The following is a 19,573-nucleotide window of genomic DNA, read 5'->3' on the forward strand; positions in this document are numbered from 1 at the left end:
ATAAAATGCAGAATCCCATTTGCTTTTATCATGGCATTTTGTACTGAATTCTCACTTTCAAAGATTCCGAGGACAAGCAGATCCTTCTGTTCCACTAATCTGTTGAAAGTCTCGCCGTCAAAGATGTTTTTCCTTTCAGTCCTGTCTCCAGCTTGAGTAGCTTTAGATCCTTATCAGCCTACCCTGTACATTTTTCTATGGTTTCTTGCAGATTATTCCATTTTTCCTCTCAGATCCCTAAGGAATGCTACTACCTAATTTCTGCTGACATGAAAAAGGATCTATTTATTCCCTGTTTATCACTTTGCATTCTTAGCCACCCGTGCCCATGCAGCTACATTCTCTTTATTGCCAAGAAATGCAACAAGTCTCTTATTTTGCATCCATCAAACATCTTGTAAATATTTTAAATTAATTCTATTTTCATGTTTACATATTTTAAGATTTCCTCAGATAATTCAGTTCATTTAGTTCAGCTTAATGCAGTCTTCAGAGAAACTGATTAGTGACTGACATGATTTGGGTGCGATTGGCACAATTATCATTTGATTGATAAACTTCAAGAGTATCAGCTAATTGCAGCAGTGATGGCACAGGCTCTAATTGCACCTAACCAGAATTTATGAGAATGACTAGAAAAGAATCCAGTTCTGATTCAGCAGAAATATTTTAGAAAAATTAAGCAAACGTACTAGTTGTATTTTGCAATCAGAGGCAAAGGAATGACACTCACAAATGATTGCACTCAGACCTTCTCCCAAACTGTGAGCATTAACGTTGTGATTGGCGGTGAGGGAACTGTTTTTCAATGCAAGAATGACGTCCCCTCATGAGATATTGCAATGCATCTTTATGTGGCTGAGCAGGCCAATTTTTGACTTGCTGATCTTTAGATACATGAAGAAGTTGTTAAGACAACAGGAATTTCTTCATTTCTTGCCTTCTCTGTTGTCATACTGCCTCATTGATAAGGCATTGGGGACTCAAGACATGATGCAGCTTGATGAACTGTTTGGCGTTATTCTGAGCAAATTCTTCCAGTGATAAATATCAACACTGCTGGACGTCAAGGAGCACTTAAGGTTTTCTTTGAAAATATTTTCTTTGTCCTGCCATGGAAGCTTGGCTGCTTTACAGCTTCTTTTTTGATTATTAGAAAGCACATCAGCATAGCACCCTCTATAGGGGAATTGAGGCCTGTGCCAGAAAGACAAGCAACTCTGGAGTGAATTTTCCTCTAATGCTTTGGTGTCATTTTGATGGCAACCAATGCACTACCCTGGCTAGCAAGGTAACTCACCCAATTGCCTACCAAACAGGTGAATAAAAACTAACAGGCAATGAAGGGAGAATATCTCAAACTTTCCACGGCCACCACAGAATTATTGCATCCTACAGTTTGCCAGTCGAGTCCTCAGGAGATCCAGGAGCAAGAAGACTTTTTTTCTACTTTTCATGGGACTGAGTTTCACAGGGAGTGAGGTCGTTCAGGGTGTTCAGAGGCAAGAGCAGAGAGGTGCCTTCCAGATACCACCCGTCTTACCCAGTATTTTCTCTGTCTGTGATTACTGACAGACTGGGCCACCTAACCCCGCCCTCATCCCACAACCCTCCCACTTATCCCCAACTCAGCCAGCAGGTGGCCACGGTTTAGAGCTATAGACTCATCGAGGCCGACAGCATTATGAAAAAGGCCCTTTGGTCCATCATGCCTGTAAAAACAATCTCCTAACTATTCTAATCCCATTTTCCAGCACGTTCCTGGGGGCCTTGTATGCCTTAGCATCACAATGCACATCTAAATACTTCTTAAATGTTTGGAGGGTTTCTGCCTCTACCACCCTTACAGGCAGTGAGTTCCAGATTCCCCCCACATTCTGAGTGAAAAATGTTTTCCTCATACCTCCTTTAAACCTTTTGTGGATTACCTTAAATCCATACCCCTGGTCATCGATCCCTTCATGTAGGGGAAATGTTTCTTTCTGTCAACTCAGTCTGCTCCTCATAATTTTATACATCTCAATCACGTCCCCTCTCTATCTCTTCTGTTCTAAGGAAAACAACCCATGTCTGTCCAAAGTGTGGATCTGGATGAACACAGCAAGCCAGGCAGCATCAGGGGAGCAGGAAAGTTGATGTTTCAAATTGGAACCCTTCTTCAGAAATGGGAAGGGAATGGTCCCTAACGAAAATGTCAACTTTCCTGCTCCTCTGATGCTGCCTGGCCTGCTGTGTTCATCCAGATCCACACTTTGTTATCTCTGATTCCAGCATCTGCAGTTCTTGCTATCTCCCTGGTCTGTCCAATCTCTGTAACTGAAACTCTCCATCACTTGCAAAGTCTTCATAAAGCTCCTCTGCACCCTCTCTAGTACTGTCACATCTCTCTTATAATGTGGTTTCCAGAACTGCACACCATACTCTACCTATGGCCTAACCAGCATTTTACACAGGTCCAGCATAACTCCTTTGCTCTCATATCTTGACTAGCATTTGCCTCTTAACCACTTTCTCCATGTGTCCTGATGCATTAAAGACCAACGTACATGCACACCAAGATCCCTCGGATCCCGTATGCTTCCCAGAGTCCTACCATCCATCATATATTTCTTTGGCTTGTTTGTCCTGCCCAAGTACATCACCGCACATTTATTATAAATCATAGCATCCCACCCAGACCCAGCCTCCCCACCCTATCCCCGTAACACCACATTACCCATGGCCAATGCACCTAACCTGCACATCCCTGAACACCAGAGGACGATTTAGAACGGCCAATCCACCTAATGTGCACATCTTTGGACTGTGGGAGGAGCTCAAAGCACCCAATGGAAACCCATGCATGAGAATATGCAAAAACCTACACAGACAGTCAGCCAAGGCTGGAATCGAACCCAGGTCCCTAGCACTATAAGGCAGCAGTGCTAACCACAGAACCACCGCGTCACCTACTTATCCACATTGAATGCCGTTTCTCACTCACCAGGTAAACAAGGGGTCTGGGATTTGGTAATCTGAGGCCCTTAACTGACCATTAATTGATCCTTTGAGGGCTTTAATTGTTCATGAGTTGAGAAAGTCCTCCAGGAACCTTTATAATTAATTGGTGAAATGTGTAAAAATTTGTGGCAAGGTCAACCATGTGGACCTCCTAGAATATGAACTCCTTGACTGGGGCTGTTAATCTGGTCTGATCGGGGAGCCCTGGCTAACAGCCATAAAAAGGATTGCCACACGGCCTGTTCACTCTAACAGCTGATCTGACCGAGCTGGATCAGGGTCTAGGACTCAACATGTGTAAGTAAAGTGTGACTTGGTGATGGGATACCAGCCTGTGGGGAATTATTTCATTGGTGATGAGAGAAAAGCACAATCCTAAAGAATTCACTCACAACAGTTGTCTTTCAGTTGGGGTATGCATTTCTGGCATCATGCCATTATTTGGGAAGCTTGACTCATTCAATCCTGCAGTCAAAGACTGGGCCCAGTATGTGGAAAGAATGTGTTAGTTTTTCTGGGCAAATGACATTGGGGGAAATGAAATGGGTGATTCTCGTGACAGCTTGGGAGAACCTACAGCATTTTCACTTATTAGGAGCCTAACTTTCCCTGAGATACCAGATACTAAAACCTTTCAAGGGTTGACAGATTTAGTTCAGGAATGTTATGACCTCAAGCCTCTAATTCTGAGATGCTATCGGTTTTACTTGGCAATTCGCGAACCAAGGGAATCCATATTGAAGTTTTTGGCTAGGTTAAGGTGACTGGCAGATTGACTTTGTTTTAGCACTTAATGAGATGTTAAAAGCCTTTTGGTATGTGGGATTAATGATGTAACCATGCAAATGTGCCGACTAGCTGAAGCCCAGCTGGAATTCAAACCTGCAGTACGACTGGCTTTATCATTGCAATATGCAATTGATAATATGCAGCAAGTGGAGCTATGAGTTGCAGGGTATTCCAATGGAAATGGGCACCCCTCCCCCCACTCCAACTGAATTTATCGGTGATTGCAGAACCAATCTCTGGACTCTAATCCTTAAATTTGTACTAGACCTTGGCAAGACTGAGAACATACACTGGAGAAGTGTTATGGATTAAGACAACAACTTCAGTTCCAGTCTCCCATGAGAAAAGCACTCTAGAAGCTTGACACTATCCAGGCTGAAGCAGCCCACTTGAATGACGCTACATCCAGTCCCTCTACCGCTGATGCATAGTGCAGCAGTGTGTGCAGCTTACCAGATACACTGCAAACATTCACCAAGTCTCCTTAGACAGCTCTTTCCAAACCCACAACCATGACTGTCTACAAGGGGAAGGACAGCTGATACATGGGAACACCACCACCTACAGTTCCCCTCAAACCACAGACCATCGTGGTGTAGAAATATATTGCCATTCATTCCTAATGCTGGATCAAAATCCTGGAACTCCCTCTCTAACTGCATTGATGGCACATTCCCACTAACTTTTATTTCTGTTGCATGTAACTATAAATTCTGTGCATGACAATGACTTGCACATCTGGATGTCAATGTGTTGGCAGGCTAATCGATGTGTGTGGAACAGCCACACAGGTTACAAGGAATGCTGATCGCAGGTGTACCTGATACTGCGTCTGGAGTCACATGTGGGCTAGACAGGATAATGTTAGTAAGGGGATTTCGAACCGCTCTGATAATTAAAATCGAAACACAAGTCCCAATCTATCGGGGTGGGAGTAGAGGTCTCCTTTTAATAATTAAACCTGAAACACCCAGAGAGGCTCGCCTTGCCTCATCTCACCTAATCTGTTAAACTGTTATGGAGAAGGGGAGGTTAAATGAAAGAAAAATCCTGGCATTCACCTTATAAATAACAAGTAACGATTATTTAATCATTACACTGAACTGATAAAAAGAATTACAATTCTTTTAAAGAACAATTCACCCCTAAGTACTAACTACTCCCTGATTGGATTGAATTAAATTCTACTGGAATGCTGTTCAAATAAACACAAGTCCCACTTATATAAACCTAATTAATAAGACAACAATAAATAAAGACTTAATCTCTTCAAGTTCGTTAACTGTTCAGTCACAGTTGCCTCTTACATTATACTAATGTCTTTAGCGCTGCCTGGTGTATGCTTTTGTGATTTCAGAGTTTCACTTGGCCAGTGTACCCAGCATGCCTTGCTGTTTGGCTAAGTTGGCAATGTCTGTTTTAGCAGCCAGGAGGCTGCTACACCAGCACCTACTCTAGCCACAGCAGTGCTCCACCTTAAAAAGTGCAAGCTAGTTACAGTAATGTTAACCACAGATCATATAGATTCCCTGCTGAACCATCCAGCTAATAAACATTGCTGTAAGGGCTGATTGAATACAGAGATCATTCAAATAAGCAAGCAGCACAAGACTGTCTAAGTCTGAATTACAATCAAAAGGCATGCATTAACAGTGCATTGTGTCTGTAACAGGCACACATAGATCGGATTGTTGTCTCTACTTGGTAGGGGCGGGGGGTGGTGGCTGTTGAAAGTTAGTGCTCCCTTTTGCAAGGAACTGTGTAGTAGCACAACATTCTCTACACGGAGACAGTAATTTAAGTAACACCAATGGAATTACTCACCCAAGAAATAGTCACTATATCTACCATGATATAAACAATCCTGAAATAGTAGAAAAATATTTCATTTCTGTTGTTCTAACTCTAACAAGCTTCTTACTAAAAGACTGTAATAAGTAACATCTCTGATTAACACACCTCTGCCTAAAACATTAACGTATCACACTCTCATACAGTATACTTCCTACTTGCGCATTGTCGTAGCAAGCTGTCAGTTAATAACACTGAAGTAATAAATCTGTCGCGTTTGCACTTCGGTGTTCGAAGCTGAAGGTTTTCCCACCATTGCCTACGTTTGCATATGTAAACCTTTTATTGTTTTGACAGCTGTGGGAAAATTAGGCCTTTATTTAAAAGTAAAACCATGGAGCAGAATTCCTTTATTTGATGCAATTAGAACCATAAGTTTCTTGCATCCAACAGGTTTCCCTGAAGATTAGGGTGACCAGGCCACATAAGGTGGGAAGACCTGGCTTTTGATACTTACTTCAGACTTCTTCATCAGAACACCTGAACAAATACAATACTCTCACACTCTGTGAAGTGATCTAATCGGACTCAATTTGTGTCATTTCACACATTATGCTGCTACCTTAGTTTTTAAATTGTTCTTATAAAGGTTTTACAGTCTAAATTGTTTTTATAACATTTCTAAATCACTGTATGAAATGCTGTTGATTGTGGCTCAACTAACAAAGTAGTCACAGATAATTCCAAATTGTTAATTGATATTTCTTCATTACAATAATTAATAAGCAAGATGACATAACATATTAGAGTTTGAACTGAGAGAACAACCACAAATTTTCACAGGACAGTCTGTTAGATGGAAATCAGGCATTGAGAATGTCAGAGTTCAGAATCAGAAACAATTGGATCTTGTATACAGGGATCACTGACAGTTCAATCGAGCTACCCGAGTAGCGGGTAATTTATGGCTACCAAATTTCTGAATAACCACTTTCCTGCATCCAGTATAAAGGAACTGTTTAAAAATTAAGTACACTTCCATGACAATCACAGATAATTACAAGCAGCTTCTTTGGTAGTTTTGTTGAGTACATTATGTCATGTGGTTATTTTTACGGTCAACCTATCTCATTTTTAGGGTAGTCATTTTACTCATCACCAGAGTGATGATCTGGTTGACCTCCTTATCCTTCATTCTCCTCTGTCCTTCTGAGAACAGATATCTGCAATCCCTACAACTGAACTCCATCAATTCTAGCCTCTTATTGTATTATGTTACAACATGGAGACAGACAACCAAATCAAATTAGCCTCTCTATCCTTGTATTCACAATACTATACTATAAAATCAAAACATTTAAAGACCTTCAAAATTGACCTCAATGGTTCCTAACCAAACTGAGTAACTAGTACCATACTTTGTGAATAACTGATACCAGACATCGGGTTTATAACTTAAACAAAGGATTTAACAATTTATTGACATTTAGTAGCTTTAGCAGAGCAAAGTTAAACTCAAGGAAATTTAATTAATGTCTATGATTTAAACACAATGTTCTTTGCTTATAGTCCCCACTTTCGCAAAGACAGAACAACAAACAGACACAGTTAAGGGATAAATCAAAAGAAAAAGAAATAAATGAGATGTAACTGGACATTTCATGTAAGCTGTTTCCACAATCCATAGTCACTCAAGTACATGGAATTGTATCATGCTTGATTTCTGATAATACCAATTCTTGCAGATTGCTTCCAGTTGGCTCCGAAGAATGTTCATTGAATTCTTATCACTGAGATTCTATTTGCTGAACTTTCATTAAGTTGATAATGAGGGAACTATCAGGGATCAATCAATCCTTCACCCTTCACCCTGTAGCTTTCACAGCCAGAAATGTTGTGACCTGAAAACAGTTCAAAATCAGTTCAAACTTTTGTTTCTCTTGGTTAGTTGGATGTCTCCCTATAGGCTCCCGTTACTGTTCAAACATCTGTCATCTATTTAAGCATAATGCCTTGCCAGAGTCAACTGACTATAGAGCACTTTTAACAAGAATCAACCTGCAATTAACTTCTGGATTTAGCTTCATAAACATATATCAGTTTGTTTGTTCTTTTTTTTAAACAATCTGCTGCTCACGGTCTATAGGTCACCTTCAGCCCACAGTTCAAGCTCCAAGCCAAATTTTATTTTAAAAATTACGAAGGGTCCTAACAATTCCCTTTTTCATTTACCCTGAAATGTCTCTAGGACTTTAGACTCTAAGCAAGGGAACTACTCCACAAACCTCTTTATCCTTGCACATGCCTTGATTTTGTTTTTGATCTGGAGCAGCAGCAGCAGGAGTCACTGTGCAACGTATATAACGTAGACGTGTTGGTAGATAGAGTGTATAGCAAAGTGGTTGTATCACAGGGAGAGTTCACAGGCAGAAGGGTTATGAGTGACCACCAGACAGAATAAAAACACCCGGGCATATAGTGCAGGAGGCCCTTCTCTAACAGATTTTCCATTTTGGATACTGCCAGGAGAAATGGGTTCTCAGGGCAATGCAGAGAGAGCCTAGTGTGATGAAACAGAAGTATTGCGTGCAGCTTTGGTCTCCTTACCTATGAAAAGATGTAACCAAAACAGAAATGACTGGAGAAACTCAATAGACCTGGTGGCACCTATGGAGAAAAAGTAGAGTTAACATTTCAAGTCGAGCAACCCTTCTTCAGAATTGCAATTTCTGTTTTTGTTTCAAATTTCAAGCATTCACAGATCTTTGTTTTATTTATCTAAGACAATATGCACTTTCCACAGAGGGAGTGCACCATAGGTTGACCAGACTGATTCTTGGGTTAGCAGGTTTACACTCTGAGGAGGGATTGGGACAATTGGGCCTGTATTCCCAAGAGTTTAGAAGAATGAAGGGGATTGCAATGAAGCATATACAATTCTGACATGGATAGGCACACTAAACATGGGGAGAAAATTTTCCCTGCCTCGAAGTTCTACATCAATGGGTCATGGTCCCAGGATAACAGGTCAGTCACTTCTGACTAAGCTGAGGAAATATTTCTTCTTCTAGAGGGTGTGAATCCATGGATTTCTAGAGGCTAAAAATGGTGAAGGAGTATTGAGAGAGTGTGGAAGAATGACATTGAGATAAAAGATCATATTGAAAGGCAGAGCATGTTTGATGGGCTGAATAGCCTGCTGTTGGTCCTGATTTCTATGTTTAATATGCTGCCTAAAATCTATTACTTTGATATCATGTTTGATCATCTGATAAAATCTCTCATTTTGCTCAATGTCAATTTTTTCCCTGATTATTCTCCAGTCAAACACCTTATAGATGATTTACTCCATTAAAAGTAGAGTACAAGTTGTTGAGTCAATGGAAATATTTAAGGAATAGTTTTAAAATTCCATGTGAAAATTAGTGACAATGACCTGTTACAAAACCAGACTAGTTTAGAAGTGATCCACCACAATTTTAGTGTCAAACATAGCTCATATTAAAATTTACCTCAAGTATACAAGGAAGGTTGTTTTTAAAATTGTATCGAGTAGCAAGGTCTACCATGACCCAGAGTCCAATTTAATTGTTTCTTATTTATATTCTAAACCAAATGCATTTGAAGTGGTTTGTATACCGCAATTGGTTGAGTTTTGTTTCCATTCCAGATTTATCCATTTCATCTGCTAATGGTCACTACCAGAGGTCGGAATAAGTTACCAAAAGATGTTGACAGAACAAGATTAGAGGTGCGTAATATGAACCAACTGTGTTTCAGTAATATCTCAACAGTCCTGTGGTTTCAAAATATTTGCATAAAGTCACCATTCACAATCAAGCAACAACAATCAAAAATCCATTTGTTTGAAAACAATGTGGCGTATTTTATTTGTTTTGCACCAAAGCACATAACATTGTGTGTAAAAAAAAGCCAGCAGAGAAAATGAAAGCTGTCAGTTTGTAAATTGCAACACTTCAGGAGATGAGGGAAGAAATTTGCCTAAGCAGCATGTTTTCATTCGACATAAAGGCAACCTAACTGAAATGTACAAGATTTTAGAGAACTTGAAAGTGTAGATGCAGAGAAGTTATTCCTCTTGTGGGAGATTCCAAGCCCAGAGAGCATAGTCTCAGAATAAGGGGTGTATATTTAAGATGAAGAGGATTTTCTTCTTTTAGAGGGTTGTGAATCTGTGGAATTCTTTACCTCAGAGTGCTGTTGAACCTGGGTCATTAAGTGCATTTATTGCTGAGACAGACAGATTTTTAATCAGTAAGGGAATCAATGTTTATGGGGAAAAGGCAAAAAAGTGGAGTTCGGGATTATCAGGTCATACTCAGTGGGCTGAATGGCCTGCTTCTGTTTCAATATTTTATGATCTTATAAAGTAGTTTAAATTACTATAAATTCTTTGAATCAATAACAATGATATAGATAATCTCCCTCTTTTTATTCCTAATGTCTATTGAACTTGTCCCATTTGTTCTTCCTTATTCTGCTCCTTTAACACTTTGCACAATATCAATGATGCCTTTGAACTGAATCAACCAGTGTCACGTGTAGCATTGTGTTGGGAATGCAATAATGTAAGGAAATGGTACTGATGTTCACTCATCTGCAGATTTTTGATCTATGTATTGTAACTAATTAGCTGTATTTGTTGAGGGCTTCTGAATAATATCAGCAACATTTTTTGAAATCTGTAAGTGCTGGAGTAAGCTCGAATCTGAAGTTTGCATTATGCTAACTAGTCCAAGTGCTTTGCCTTTATAGTGGTCTCATTTTGTCTCGGCTTCTTCCAAATAGAGCAAGTGAATTGTCTTGCATTGTTGAGGATGATGTTAGGAATCTAAATTGTGCCAAACCTCATTGATTACAGTTGACTAAGCTACGTAATCAGTGTTCTCTGATAATAAAATGTGAGGCTGGATGAACACAGCAGGCCAAGCAGCATCTCAGGAGCACAAAAGCTGACGTTTCGGGCCTAGACCCTTCATCAGAGAGGGGGATGGGGGGAGGGAACTGGAATAAATAGGGAGAGAGGGGGAGGCGGACCGAAGATGGAGAGCAAAGAAGATAGGTGGAGAGGGTGTAGGTGGGGAGGTAGGGAGGGGATAGGTCAGTCCAGGGAAGACGGACAGGTCAAGGAGGTGGGATGAGGTTAGTAGGTAGCTGGGGGTGCGGCTGGGGGTGGGAGGAAGGGATGGGTGAGAGGAAGAACCGGTTAGGGAGGCAGAGACAGGTTGGACTGGTTTTGGGATGCAGTGGGTGGGGGGGAAGAGCTGGGCTGGTTGTGTGGTGCAGTGGGGGGAGGGGATGAACTGGGCTGGTTTAGGGATGCAGTGGGGGAAGGGGAGATTTTGAAACTGGTGAAGTCCACATTGATACCATATGGCTGCAGGGTTCCCAGGCGGAATATGAGTTGCTGTTCCTGCAACCTTCGGGTGGCATCATTGTGGCAGTGCAGGAGGCCCATGATGGACATGTCATCAAGAGAATGGGAGGGGGAGTGGAAATGGTTTGCGACTGGGAGGTGCAGTTGTTTGTTGCGAACTGAGCGGAGGTGTTCTGCAAAGCGGTCCCCAAGCCTCCGCTTGGTTTCCCCAATGTAGAGAAAGCCGCACCGGGTACAGTGGATGCAGTATACCACATTGGCAGATGTGCAGGTGAACCTCTGCTTAATGTGGAATGTCATCTTGGGGCCTGGGATGGGGGTGAGGGAGGAGGTGTGGGGACAAGTGTAGCATTTCCTGCGGTTGCAGGGGAAGGTGCCGGGTGTGGTGGGGTTGGAGGGCAGTGTGGAGCGAACAAGGGAGTCACGGAGAGAGTGGTCTCTCCGGAAAGCAGACAGGGGTGGGGATGGAAAAATGTCTTGGGTGGTGGGGTCGGATTGTAAATGGCGGAAGTGTCGGAGGATAATGCGTTGTATCCGGAGGTTGGTAGGGTGGTGTGTGAGAACGAGGGGGATCCTCTTGGGGCGGTTGTGGCGGGGGCGGGGTGTGAGGGATGTGTCGCGGGAAATGCGGGAGACGCGGTCAAGGGCGTTCTCAATCACCGTGGGGGGGAAGTTGCGGTCCTTAAAGAACTTGGACATCTGGGATGTGCGGGAGTGGAATGTCTTATCGTGGGAGCAGATGCGGCGGAGGCGGAGGAATTGGGAATAGGGGATGGAGTTTTTGCAGGAGGGTGGGTGGGAGGAGGTGTATTCTAGGTAGCTGTGGGAGTCGGTGGGCTTGAAATGGACATCAGTTACAAGCTGGTTGCCTGAGATGGAGACTGAGAGGTCCAGGAAGGTGAGGGATGTGCTGGAGATGGCCCAGGTGAACTGAAGGTTGGGGTGGAAGGTGTTGGTGAAGTGGATGAACTGTTCGAGCTCCTCTGGGGAGCAAGAGGCGGCGCCGATACAGTCATCAATGTACCGGAGGAAGAGGTGGGGTTTGGGGCCTGTGTAGGTGCGGAAGATGGACTGTTCCACGTAACCTACAAAGAGGCAGGCATAGCTGGGGCCCATGCGGGTGCCCATGGCCACCCCCTTAGTCTGTAGGAAGTGGGAGGAGTCAAAAGAGAAGTTGTTGAGTGTGAGGACGAGTTCCGCTAGGCGGATGAGAGTGTCGGTGGAGGGGGCCTGGTCGGGCCTGCGGGACAGGAAGAAGCGGAGGGCCTTGAGGCCATCTCCATGCGGAATGCAGGTGTACAGGGACTGGACGTCCATGGTGAATATGAGGTGTTGGGGGCCAGGGAATTGGAAGTCCTGGAGGAGGTGGAGGGCGTGGGTGGTGTCACGGACATAGGTGGGGAGTTCCTGGACCAAAGGGGAGAAAATGGAGTCCAGATAGGTGGAGATGAGTTCGGTGGGGCAGGAGCAGGCTGAGACGATGGGTCGACCAGGGCAGGCAGGTTTGTGGATTTTGGGAAGGAGATAGAAACGGGCTGTGCGGGGTTGGGGAACAATGAGGTTGGAGGCTGTGGGTGGGAGGTCCCCTGAGGTGATGAGGTCATGAATGGTGTTGGAGATGATGGTTTGGTGCTCGGGTGTGGGGTCATGATCGAGGAGGCGGTAGGAGGTGGTGTCGGAGAGTTGGCGTCTGGCCTCGGCGATGTAGAGGTCAGTACGCCATACTACCACTGCGCCCCCCTTGTCTGCGGGTTTGATGGTGAGGTTGGGGTTGGAGCGGAGGGAGCGGAGGGCTGCCCGTTCTGCGGGGGAGAGGTTGGAGTGGGTGAGAGGGGTGGAGAGGTTGAGGCGGTTAATGTCTCGACGGCAGTTGGAGATGAAGAGGTCGAGGGAGGGTAGGAGGCCTGGGGGTGGTGTCCAGGAGGAGGACTTGTGTTGGAAGCGGGTGAAGGGGTCAGTGGAAGGAGGGTTGGGTTCCCGGTTGAAGAAGTAGGCATGCAGGCGAAGACGGCGGAAAAACTGCTCTATGTCCGACCGTGACTGGTATTCGTTGATGTGTGGTTGTAGGGGGACAAAGGTGAGCCCCTTGCTCAGGACTGACCGTTCGTCCTCAGTCAGTGGGAGGTCTGGGGGGATGGTGAAGATGCGGCAGGGCTCAGGGTGGCTGTCTCCTCTGGGGTTGCAGGCTGTGGAGGTTGTGGGCGGAGCGATGATGTCGTCGGCCGTGGGCGGGGTTCCGTCGGCCGTGGGCGGGGTTCCGTCGGCGTCGGCCGTGGGCGGGGTTCAGTCGGCCCTGGGCGGGGTTCCGTCGGCGTCGGCCGTGGGCGGGGTTCCGTCGGCGGTGGGAGGATCGGGGTGGGCGGCAGCAGCTGAGGTGAGGGTGGTGTGTGGGCTGTAGTACCTGGACGTGGAGGTGGTGACTGCAGCAGCGGTTCCGGAAGTTCTGTGGCCGGCGGAGGCCGATGTGACGTCATCGGTGGGGTCTCCGGCCGTGTCCTCATGGTCAATGGCGGCGGGTGCATGGTGGGGGAGGGGCAGGGACAGAGTCGGGATTTGGGAGGCGCAGGAATCCTCTTGTGGGTGGCAGGGGCCAGTGAGTTGGTTGTACTTACGATTTTTGGTGTCCAGTAAAGCTGAGTGGAACTGGGTGTTCAGTCTGTGGATTAACGGTCAGTCCTGAGCAAGGGGCTCACCTTTGTCCCCCTACAACCACACATCAACGAATACCAGTCACGGTCGGACATAGAGCAGTTTTTCCGCCGTCTTCGCCTGCATGCCTACTTCTTCAACCGGGAACCCAACCCTCCTTCCACTGACCCCTTCACCCGCTTCCAACACAAGTCCTCCTCCTGGACACCACCCCCAGGCCTCCTACCCTCCCTCGACCTCTTCATCTCCAACTGCCGTCGAGACATTAACCGCCTCAACCTCTCCACCCCTCTCACCCACTCCAACCTCTCCCCCGCAGAACGGGCAGCCCTCCGCTCCCTCCGCTCCAACCCCAACCTCACCATCAAACCCGCAGACAAGGGGGGCGCAGTGGTAGTATGGCGTACTGACCTCTACATCGCCGAGGCCAGACGCCAACTCTCCGACACCACCTCCTACCGCCTCCTCGATCATGACCCCACACCCGAGCACCAAACCATCATCTCCAACACCATTCATGACCTCATCACCTCAGGGGACCTCCCACCCACAGCCTCCAACCTCATTGTTCCCCAACCCCGCACAGCCCGTTTCTATCTCCTTCCCAAAATCCACAAACCTGCCTGCCCTGGTCGACCCATCGTCTCAGCCTGCTCCTGCCCCACCGAACTCATCTCCACCTATCTGGACTCCATTTTCTCCCCTTTGGTCCAGGAACTCCCCACCTATGTCCGTGACACCACCCACGCCCTCCACCTCCTCCAGGACTTCCAATTCCCTGGCCCCCAACACCTCATATTCACCATGGACGTCCAGTCCCTGTACACCTGCATTCCGCATGGAGATGGCCTCAAGGCCCTCCGCTTCTTCCTGTCCCGCAGGCCCGACCAGGCCCCCTCCACCGACACTCTCATCCGCCTAGCGGAACTCGTCCTCACACTCAACAACTTCTCTTTTGACTCCTCCCACTTCCTACAGACTAAGGGGGTGGCCATGGGCACCCGCATGGGCCCCAGCTATGCCTGCCTCTTTGTAGGTTACGTGGAACAGTCCATCTTCCGCACCTACACAGGCCCCAAACCCCACCTCTTCCTCCGGTACATTGATGACTGTATCGGCGCCGCCTCTTGCTCCCCAGAGGAGCTCGAACAGTTCATCCACTTCACCAACACCTTCCACCCCAACCTTCAGTTCACCTGGGCCATCTCCAGCACATCCCTCACCTTCCTGGACCTCTCAGTCTCCATCTCAGGCAACCAGCTTGTAACTGATGTCCATTTCAAGCCCACCGACTCCCACAGCTACCTAGAATACACCTCCTCCCACCCACCCTCCTGCAAAAACTCCATCCCCTATTCCCAATTCCTCCGCCTCCGCCGCATCTGCTCCCACGATAAGACATTCCACTCCCGCACATCCCAGATGTCCAAGTTCTTTAAGGACCGCAACTTCCCCCCCACGGTGATTGAGAACGCCCTTGACCGCGTCTCCCGCATTTCCCGCGACACATCCCTCACACCCCGCCCCCGCCACAACCGCCCCAAGAGGATCCCCCTCGTTCTCACACACCACCCTACCAACCTCCGGATACAACGCATTATCCTCCGACACTTCCGCCATTTACAATCCGACCCCACCACCCAAGACATTTTTCCATCCCCACCCCTGTCTGCTTTCCGGAGAGACCACTCTCTCCGTGACTCCCTTGTTCGCTCCACACTGCCCTCCAACCCCACCACACCCGGCACCTTCCCCTGCAACCGCAGGAAATGCTACACTTGTCCCCACACCTCCTCCCTCACCCCCATCCCAGGCCCCAAGATGACATTCCACATTAAGCAGAGGTTCACCTGCACATCTGCCAATGTGGTATACTGCATCCACTGTACCCGGTGCGGCTTTCTCTACATTGGGGAAACCAAGCGGAGGCTTGGGGACCGCTTTGCAGAACACCTCCGCTCAGTTCGCAACAAACAACTGCACCTCCCAGTCGCAAACCATTTCCACTCCCCCTCCCATTCTCTTGATGACATGTCCATCATGGGCCTCCTGCACTGCCACAATGATGCCACCCGAAGGTTGCAGGAACAGCAACTCATATTCCGCCTGGGAACCCTGCAGCCATATGGTATCAATGTGGACTTCACCAGTTTCAAAATCTCCCCTTCCCCCACTGCATCCCTAAACCAGCCCAGTTCATCCCCTCCCCCCACTGCACCACACAACCAGCCCAGCTCTTCCCCCCCACCCACTGCATCCCAAAACCAGTCCAACCTGTCTCTGCCTCCCTAACCGGTTCTTCCTCTCACCCATCCCTTCCTCCCACCCCCAGCCGCACCCCCAGCTACCTACTAACCTCATCCCACCTCCTTGACCTGTCCGTCTTCCCTGGACTGACCTATCCCCTCCCTACCTCCCCACCTACACCCTCTCCACCTATCTTCTTTGCTCTCCATCTTCGGTCCGCCTCCCCCTCTCTCCCTATTTATTCCAGTTCCCTCCCCCCATCCCCCTCTCTGATGAAGGGTCTAGGCCCGAAACGTCAGCTTTTGTGCTCCTGAGATGCTGCTTGGCCTGCTGTGTTCATCCAGCCTCACATTTTATTATCTTGGAATCTCCAGCATCTGCAGTTCCCATTATCTCTAATCAGTGTTCTCTACCTGCTAGCATTTCATTGGCTAATAATGGAGAACATAAAAAAATCACAGCAGGAATGAACAGCTGATGTGTTAAAGATGGGATCGGTTAAGATCAGACTGAGTATGTGAGGCACCTACCTACTTATCCAATATATTGATTATATATTGCCACAAGACACAAATACACACACATATCTCAGTACTTAATGAAGTACATATGTATTATGACACTGATAAGCTAATCCCTTTTGAATACTTTAGTTGGCAAATATACTAGTGAGAGTGCTCAGAGGCTTTAAATATAGCCCTCTATTCATGAAACATCTAATTTCAGCACTGAATCAATAATTCAGACTTTGCTACAATTATAGGGCAGCACGGTAGCTCAGTGGTTTGCACTACTGCCTCACAGCGCCAGGGATCTGGGTTTGATTCCATCCTCGGGCGATTGTCTGTGTGGAGTTTGCACATTCTCCCCGTGTCTGCGTGGGTTTTCTCTGGGTGCTCCAGTTTTCTCCCACAGTCCAAAGATGTGCATGTTAGGTAGTTTGGCCAGGCTAAATTGCCTGATGTGTAGATTAGGTGGGTTTTAGTGGGGTGGGTCTGGGTGGGATGATTTAAGGTTCAGTGTGGACTTGTTGGGTCGAAGGGCCAGTATCCACTCTGTAGGGATTCTATGATTCTATTCTATACTGCTGATTTTAGCTTCATTTGTTCCTTCGCAGCGTCACTTATCTCCAGAAGATTTCTACCGAGTGTTTGGAATGACACTTGGAGAGTTTGATCGACTTGCATTGTGGAAAAGAAATGAACTGAAGAAACAAGCACGGCTTTTTTAAGCACACTTAAGAGTTCCATTAGAGAAAAGGCAAGAGAAAGTGTAAGGTTTTGCCAAGCCAAGTATCCAAGACGTTTTATCATACAAACTGTTCATAGTGTTTTCATATTGTTACAATGTAAGAAGCTACACGTATTCTATGGATGTTTTGCAATTGTTGGTCACTTGTGGGCTGATATTTCCATCATATCATGAAAGTTTTATGATGTAATTATTAATCTTCAGATTTCATGAGCCCAGATTCATGTTTAAAATTGGAATTTGGAAAGATAATATGATTATTTGTTGTTAGCCTCTTTATTTATCGCTTGTTTTATTCTTGCTTAGTTTTGCTTTTCAAATCAATTCTTTCTGCAAGCATCAAATTACTTCATTACATTTGATACATAACTAAAGGAGAATTAGTTCATGTCAGATCTCTGCAGAAGAGAACATTGCAGACATAATGTATGACTGGGATAGCTTTTGTGGACATTGTCCGAAACAGGAATTGTTCTGATCTCACAATTAAGCGCTTGTATGATGATACAGCTTACTGAAATGATTATTGACACTTTTTTCCTCAGTGGATATAGAGCCCACATAATTGTTTTTCCACTGTCAATTGCTGCATCCTGTTGAATAAATAAATAAATAATGTAAATTTGGCTTAAAATGATCTGTGCTCATTTCAATTAAGGTACAATGTGTACTTGCAATTTTTGATGAGATGGTCATGTTGGAATTCCAGGCTGGATCAAAAGTGGAGACCAGGAAAATTGGCTGGCACTGATTGGAATTTGAGACAGAAACCAGTTCTTCTGGGATTCTGTGATAATGGGAACTGCAGATGCTGGAGAATCCAAGATAACAAAGCGTGGAGCTGGATGAACACAGCAGGCCAAGCAGCATCTCAGGCCTGCTGTGTTCATCCAGCTCCACACTTTGTTATCTTCTGGGATTCTGCCTGTTTTTTTTTGCCATTTGTTCCATTTTCCGATGAAGCGGCATGACAAATTACCCTCTGCACCTCCCCTTGCTAATGACAAAGATGCTACCCCAGGAATTTCACTTTACAGACCTCTGTTAATCGCATAATGTTCAACACCATTCATGACTCATCAGATACCAAAACAGTCCATGTCCAAATGAAGCAACACCTGGACAATATCCAAGCTTGGTCTGACAAATTACATTCATGCCACAGAAATGCCAGATGATGACAATCCCCAACAAGAGAGTGTCTAAACATTGTCCCTTGACGCACAATGACATTACCACATTATTACTATCCTGGGGGTTATTATTGACCTGAAACTAACTGAAATTGCCATATAAACACAGTGGCTGCAAGAGTAGGTCAGAGACTTCAAATCCTGCAATGAGTAACTCCAGTTCTGGTTCCCCAAAGCCTATTTACCATCTATAAGGTACAAGTCAGGAGTGTGACAGAATTCTCTCCACTTGCCAGGATGAGTGCTGCTCCATCAGCATTCAAGAAATGTGACACCATCTGAGACAAAGCAACCTGGTTGATTGGCATCAAAGCCGCAAACATCCTCTTCCTCCACTATCAATGCTCATTGGCACTGTGTGCCATCTATAAGATGTGCTATAGAAATTCAACAAGGCTTAGATAGCTCATTAAAGTTCATCACCATTTACGTTTAGAAAGACCAGGACAGCAGATACTTGGGAACGCCATCATCCTGCTAGCACCCCTCCAAGCCACTTATTATCCTGGCTTGGAAATATATTGCCGTTCATTCAGTATTGCCAGGTCAAAAGTCTGGAGGTCTCTCCTTAACAACATTGTAGGTTTACATACAGCACATGGACTGCAGCAGTTCAAGAAGACAGCTCACCACCATCTTTTCAAGATCAACTATCGATGGTCAATAAATGCCGGCCAGCTAACAAGCAACATCCATGAGATGATTTTTATTTTAAGTGCTTCAGTGGAACTCTCCACAGCTGGGACCTGCCATGGAGTTTATGGGTGATTTTTGAAAAACCCCTAAAGCTTAACGGGGAAAGATAATTTAACCTGGAGAAGTTTGATTATCTTTGTTATAAGATACGAGCACAATCCACTTCATAGCGAAAAACACTTTTTTTATTCAAGTCTGGGAAAGACCTGGAGAGAAGTAAGCCATTCTTGAACTCACATTCCAACTATGCCTTTTATTACATCAGGATAACCAAAATTAAGTTCTTTGAAGTAGAATCACTGTTGTAATTAATGTAGAAAATACTGCAGCCAATTTGCACACAGTAAATTCCCATAAATGGCAATTTAATAATAGTCACATAATCAGTTTCGGTGATTTAGTGATAAATATTTACAAAGGGCGCTGGTGAATTCTTCTTTGAAACTGTGCATGTGATATTTTGTGCTTATACTTGAAACCACAGACAGGACCTCAGTGTCATTTAAAGGATGGCATCTTTGACAATGTGACATTTCATCAGTACTGGCAGTAGCAGTGT

The 19,573-nt window shown here is 45.5% G+C and overlaps 1 protein-coding gene across 1 annotated transcript in view; it reads left to right on the plus strand.

The window, feature by feature from the left end:
- Positions 1-17,942, plus strand: part of ablim3 (actin binding LIM protein family, member 3) — a 316,208-nt gene extending 298,266 nt beyond the window's left edge. Inside the window, exons 25-26 of the mRNA XM_059650745.1 lie at positions 9,251-9,331; positions 16,992-17,942. Coding sequence (XP_059506728.1) covers positions 9,251-9,331; positions 16,992-17,105 — 195 coding nt within the window. The 3' untranslated portion in view covers positions 17,106-17,942. The remainder of the gene's footprint in view (positions 1-9,250; positions 9,332-16,991) is intronic.
- Positions 17,943-19,573: the final 1,631 nt, after the last annotated feature.

The sequence above is a fragment of the Stegostoma tigrinum genome, chromosome 13, assembly GCF_030684315.1.
Source record: "Stegostoma tigrinum isolate sSteTig4 chromosome 13, sSteTig4.hap1, whole genome shotgun sequence".
NCBI classification, from domain to species: Eukaryota; Metazoa; Chordata; class Chondrichthyes; order Orectolobiformes; family Stegostomatidae; genus Stegostoma; species Stegostoma tigrinum.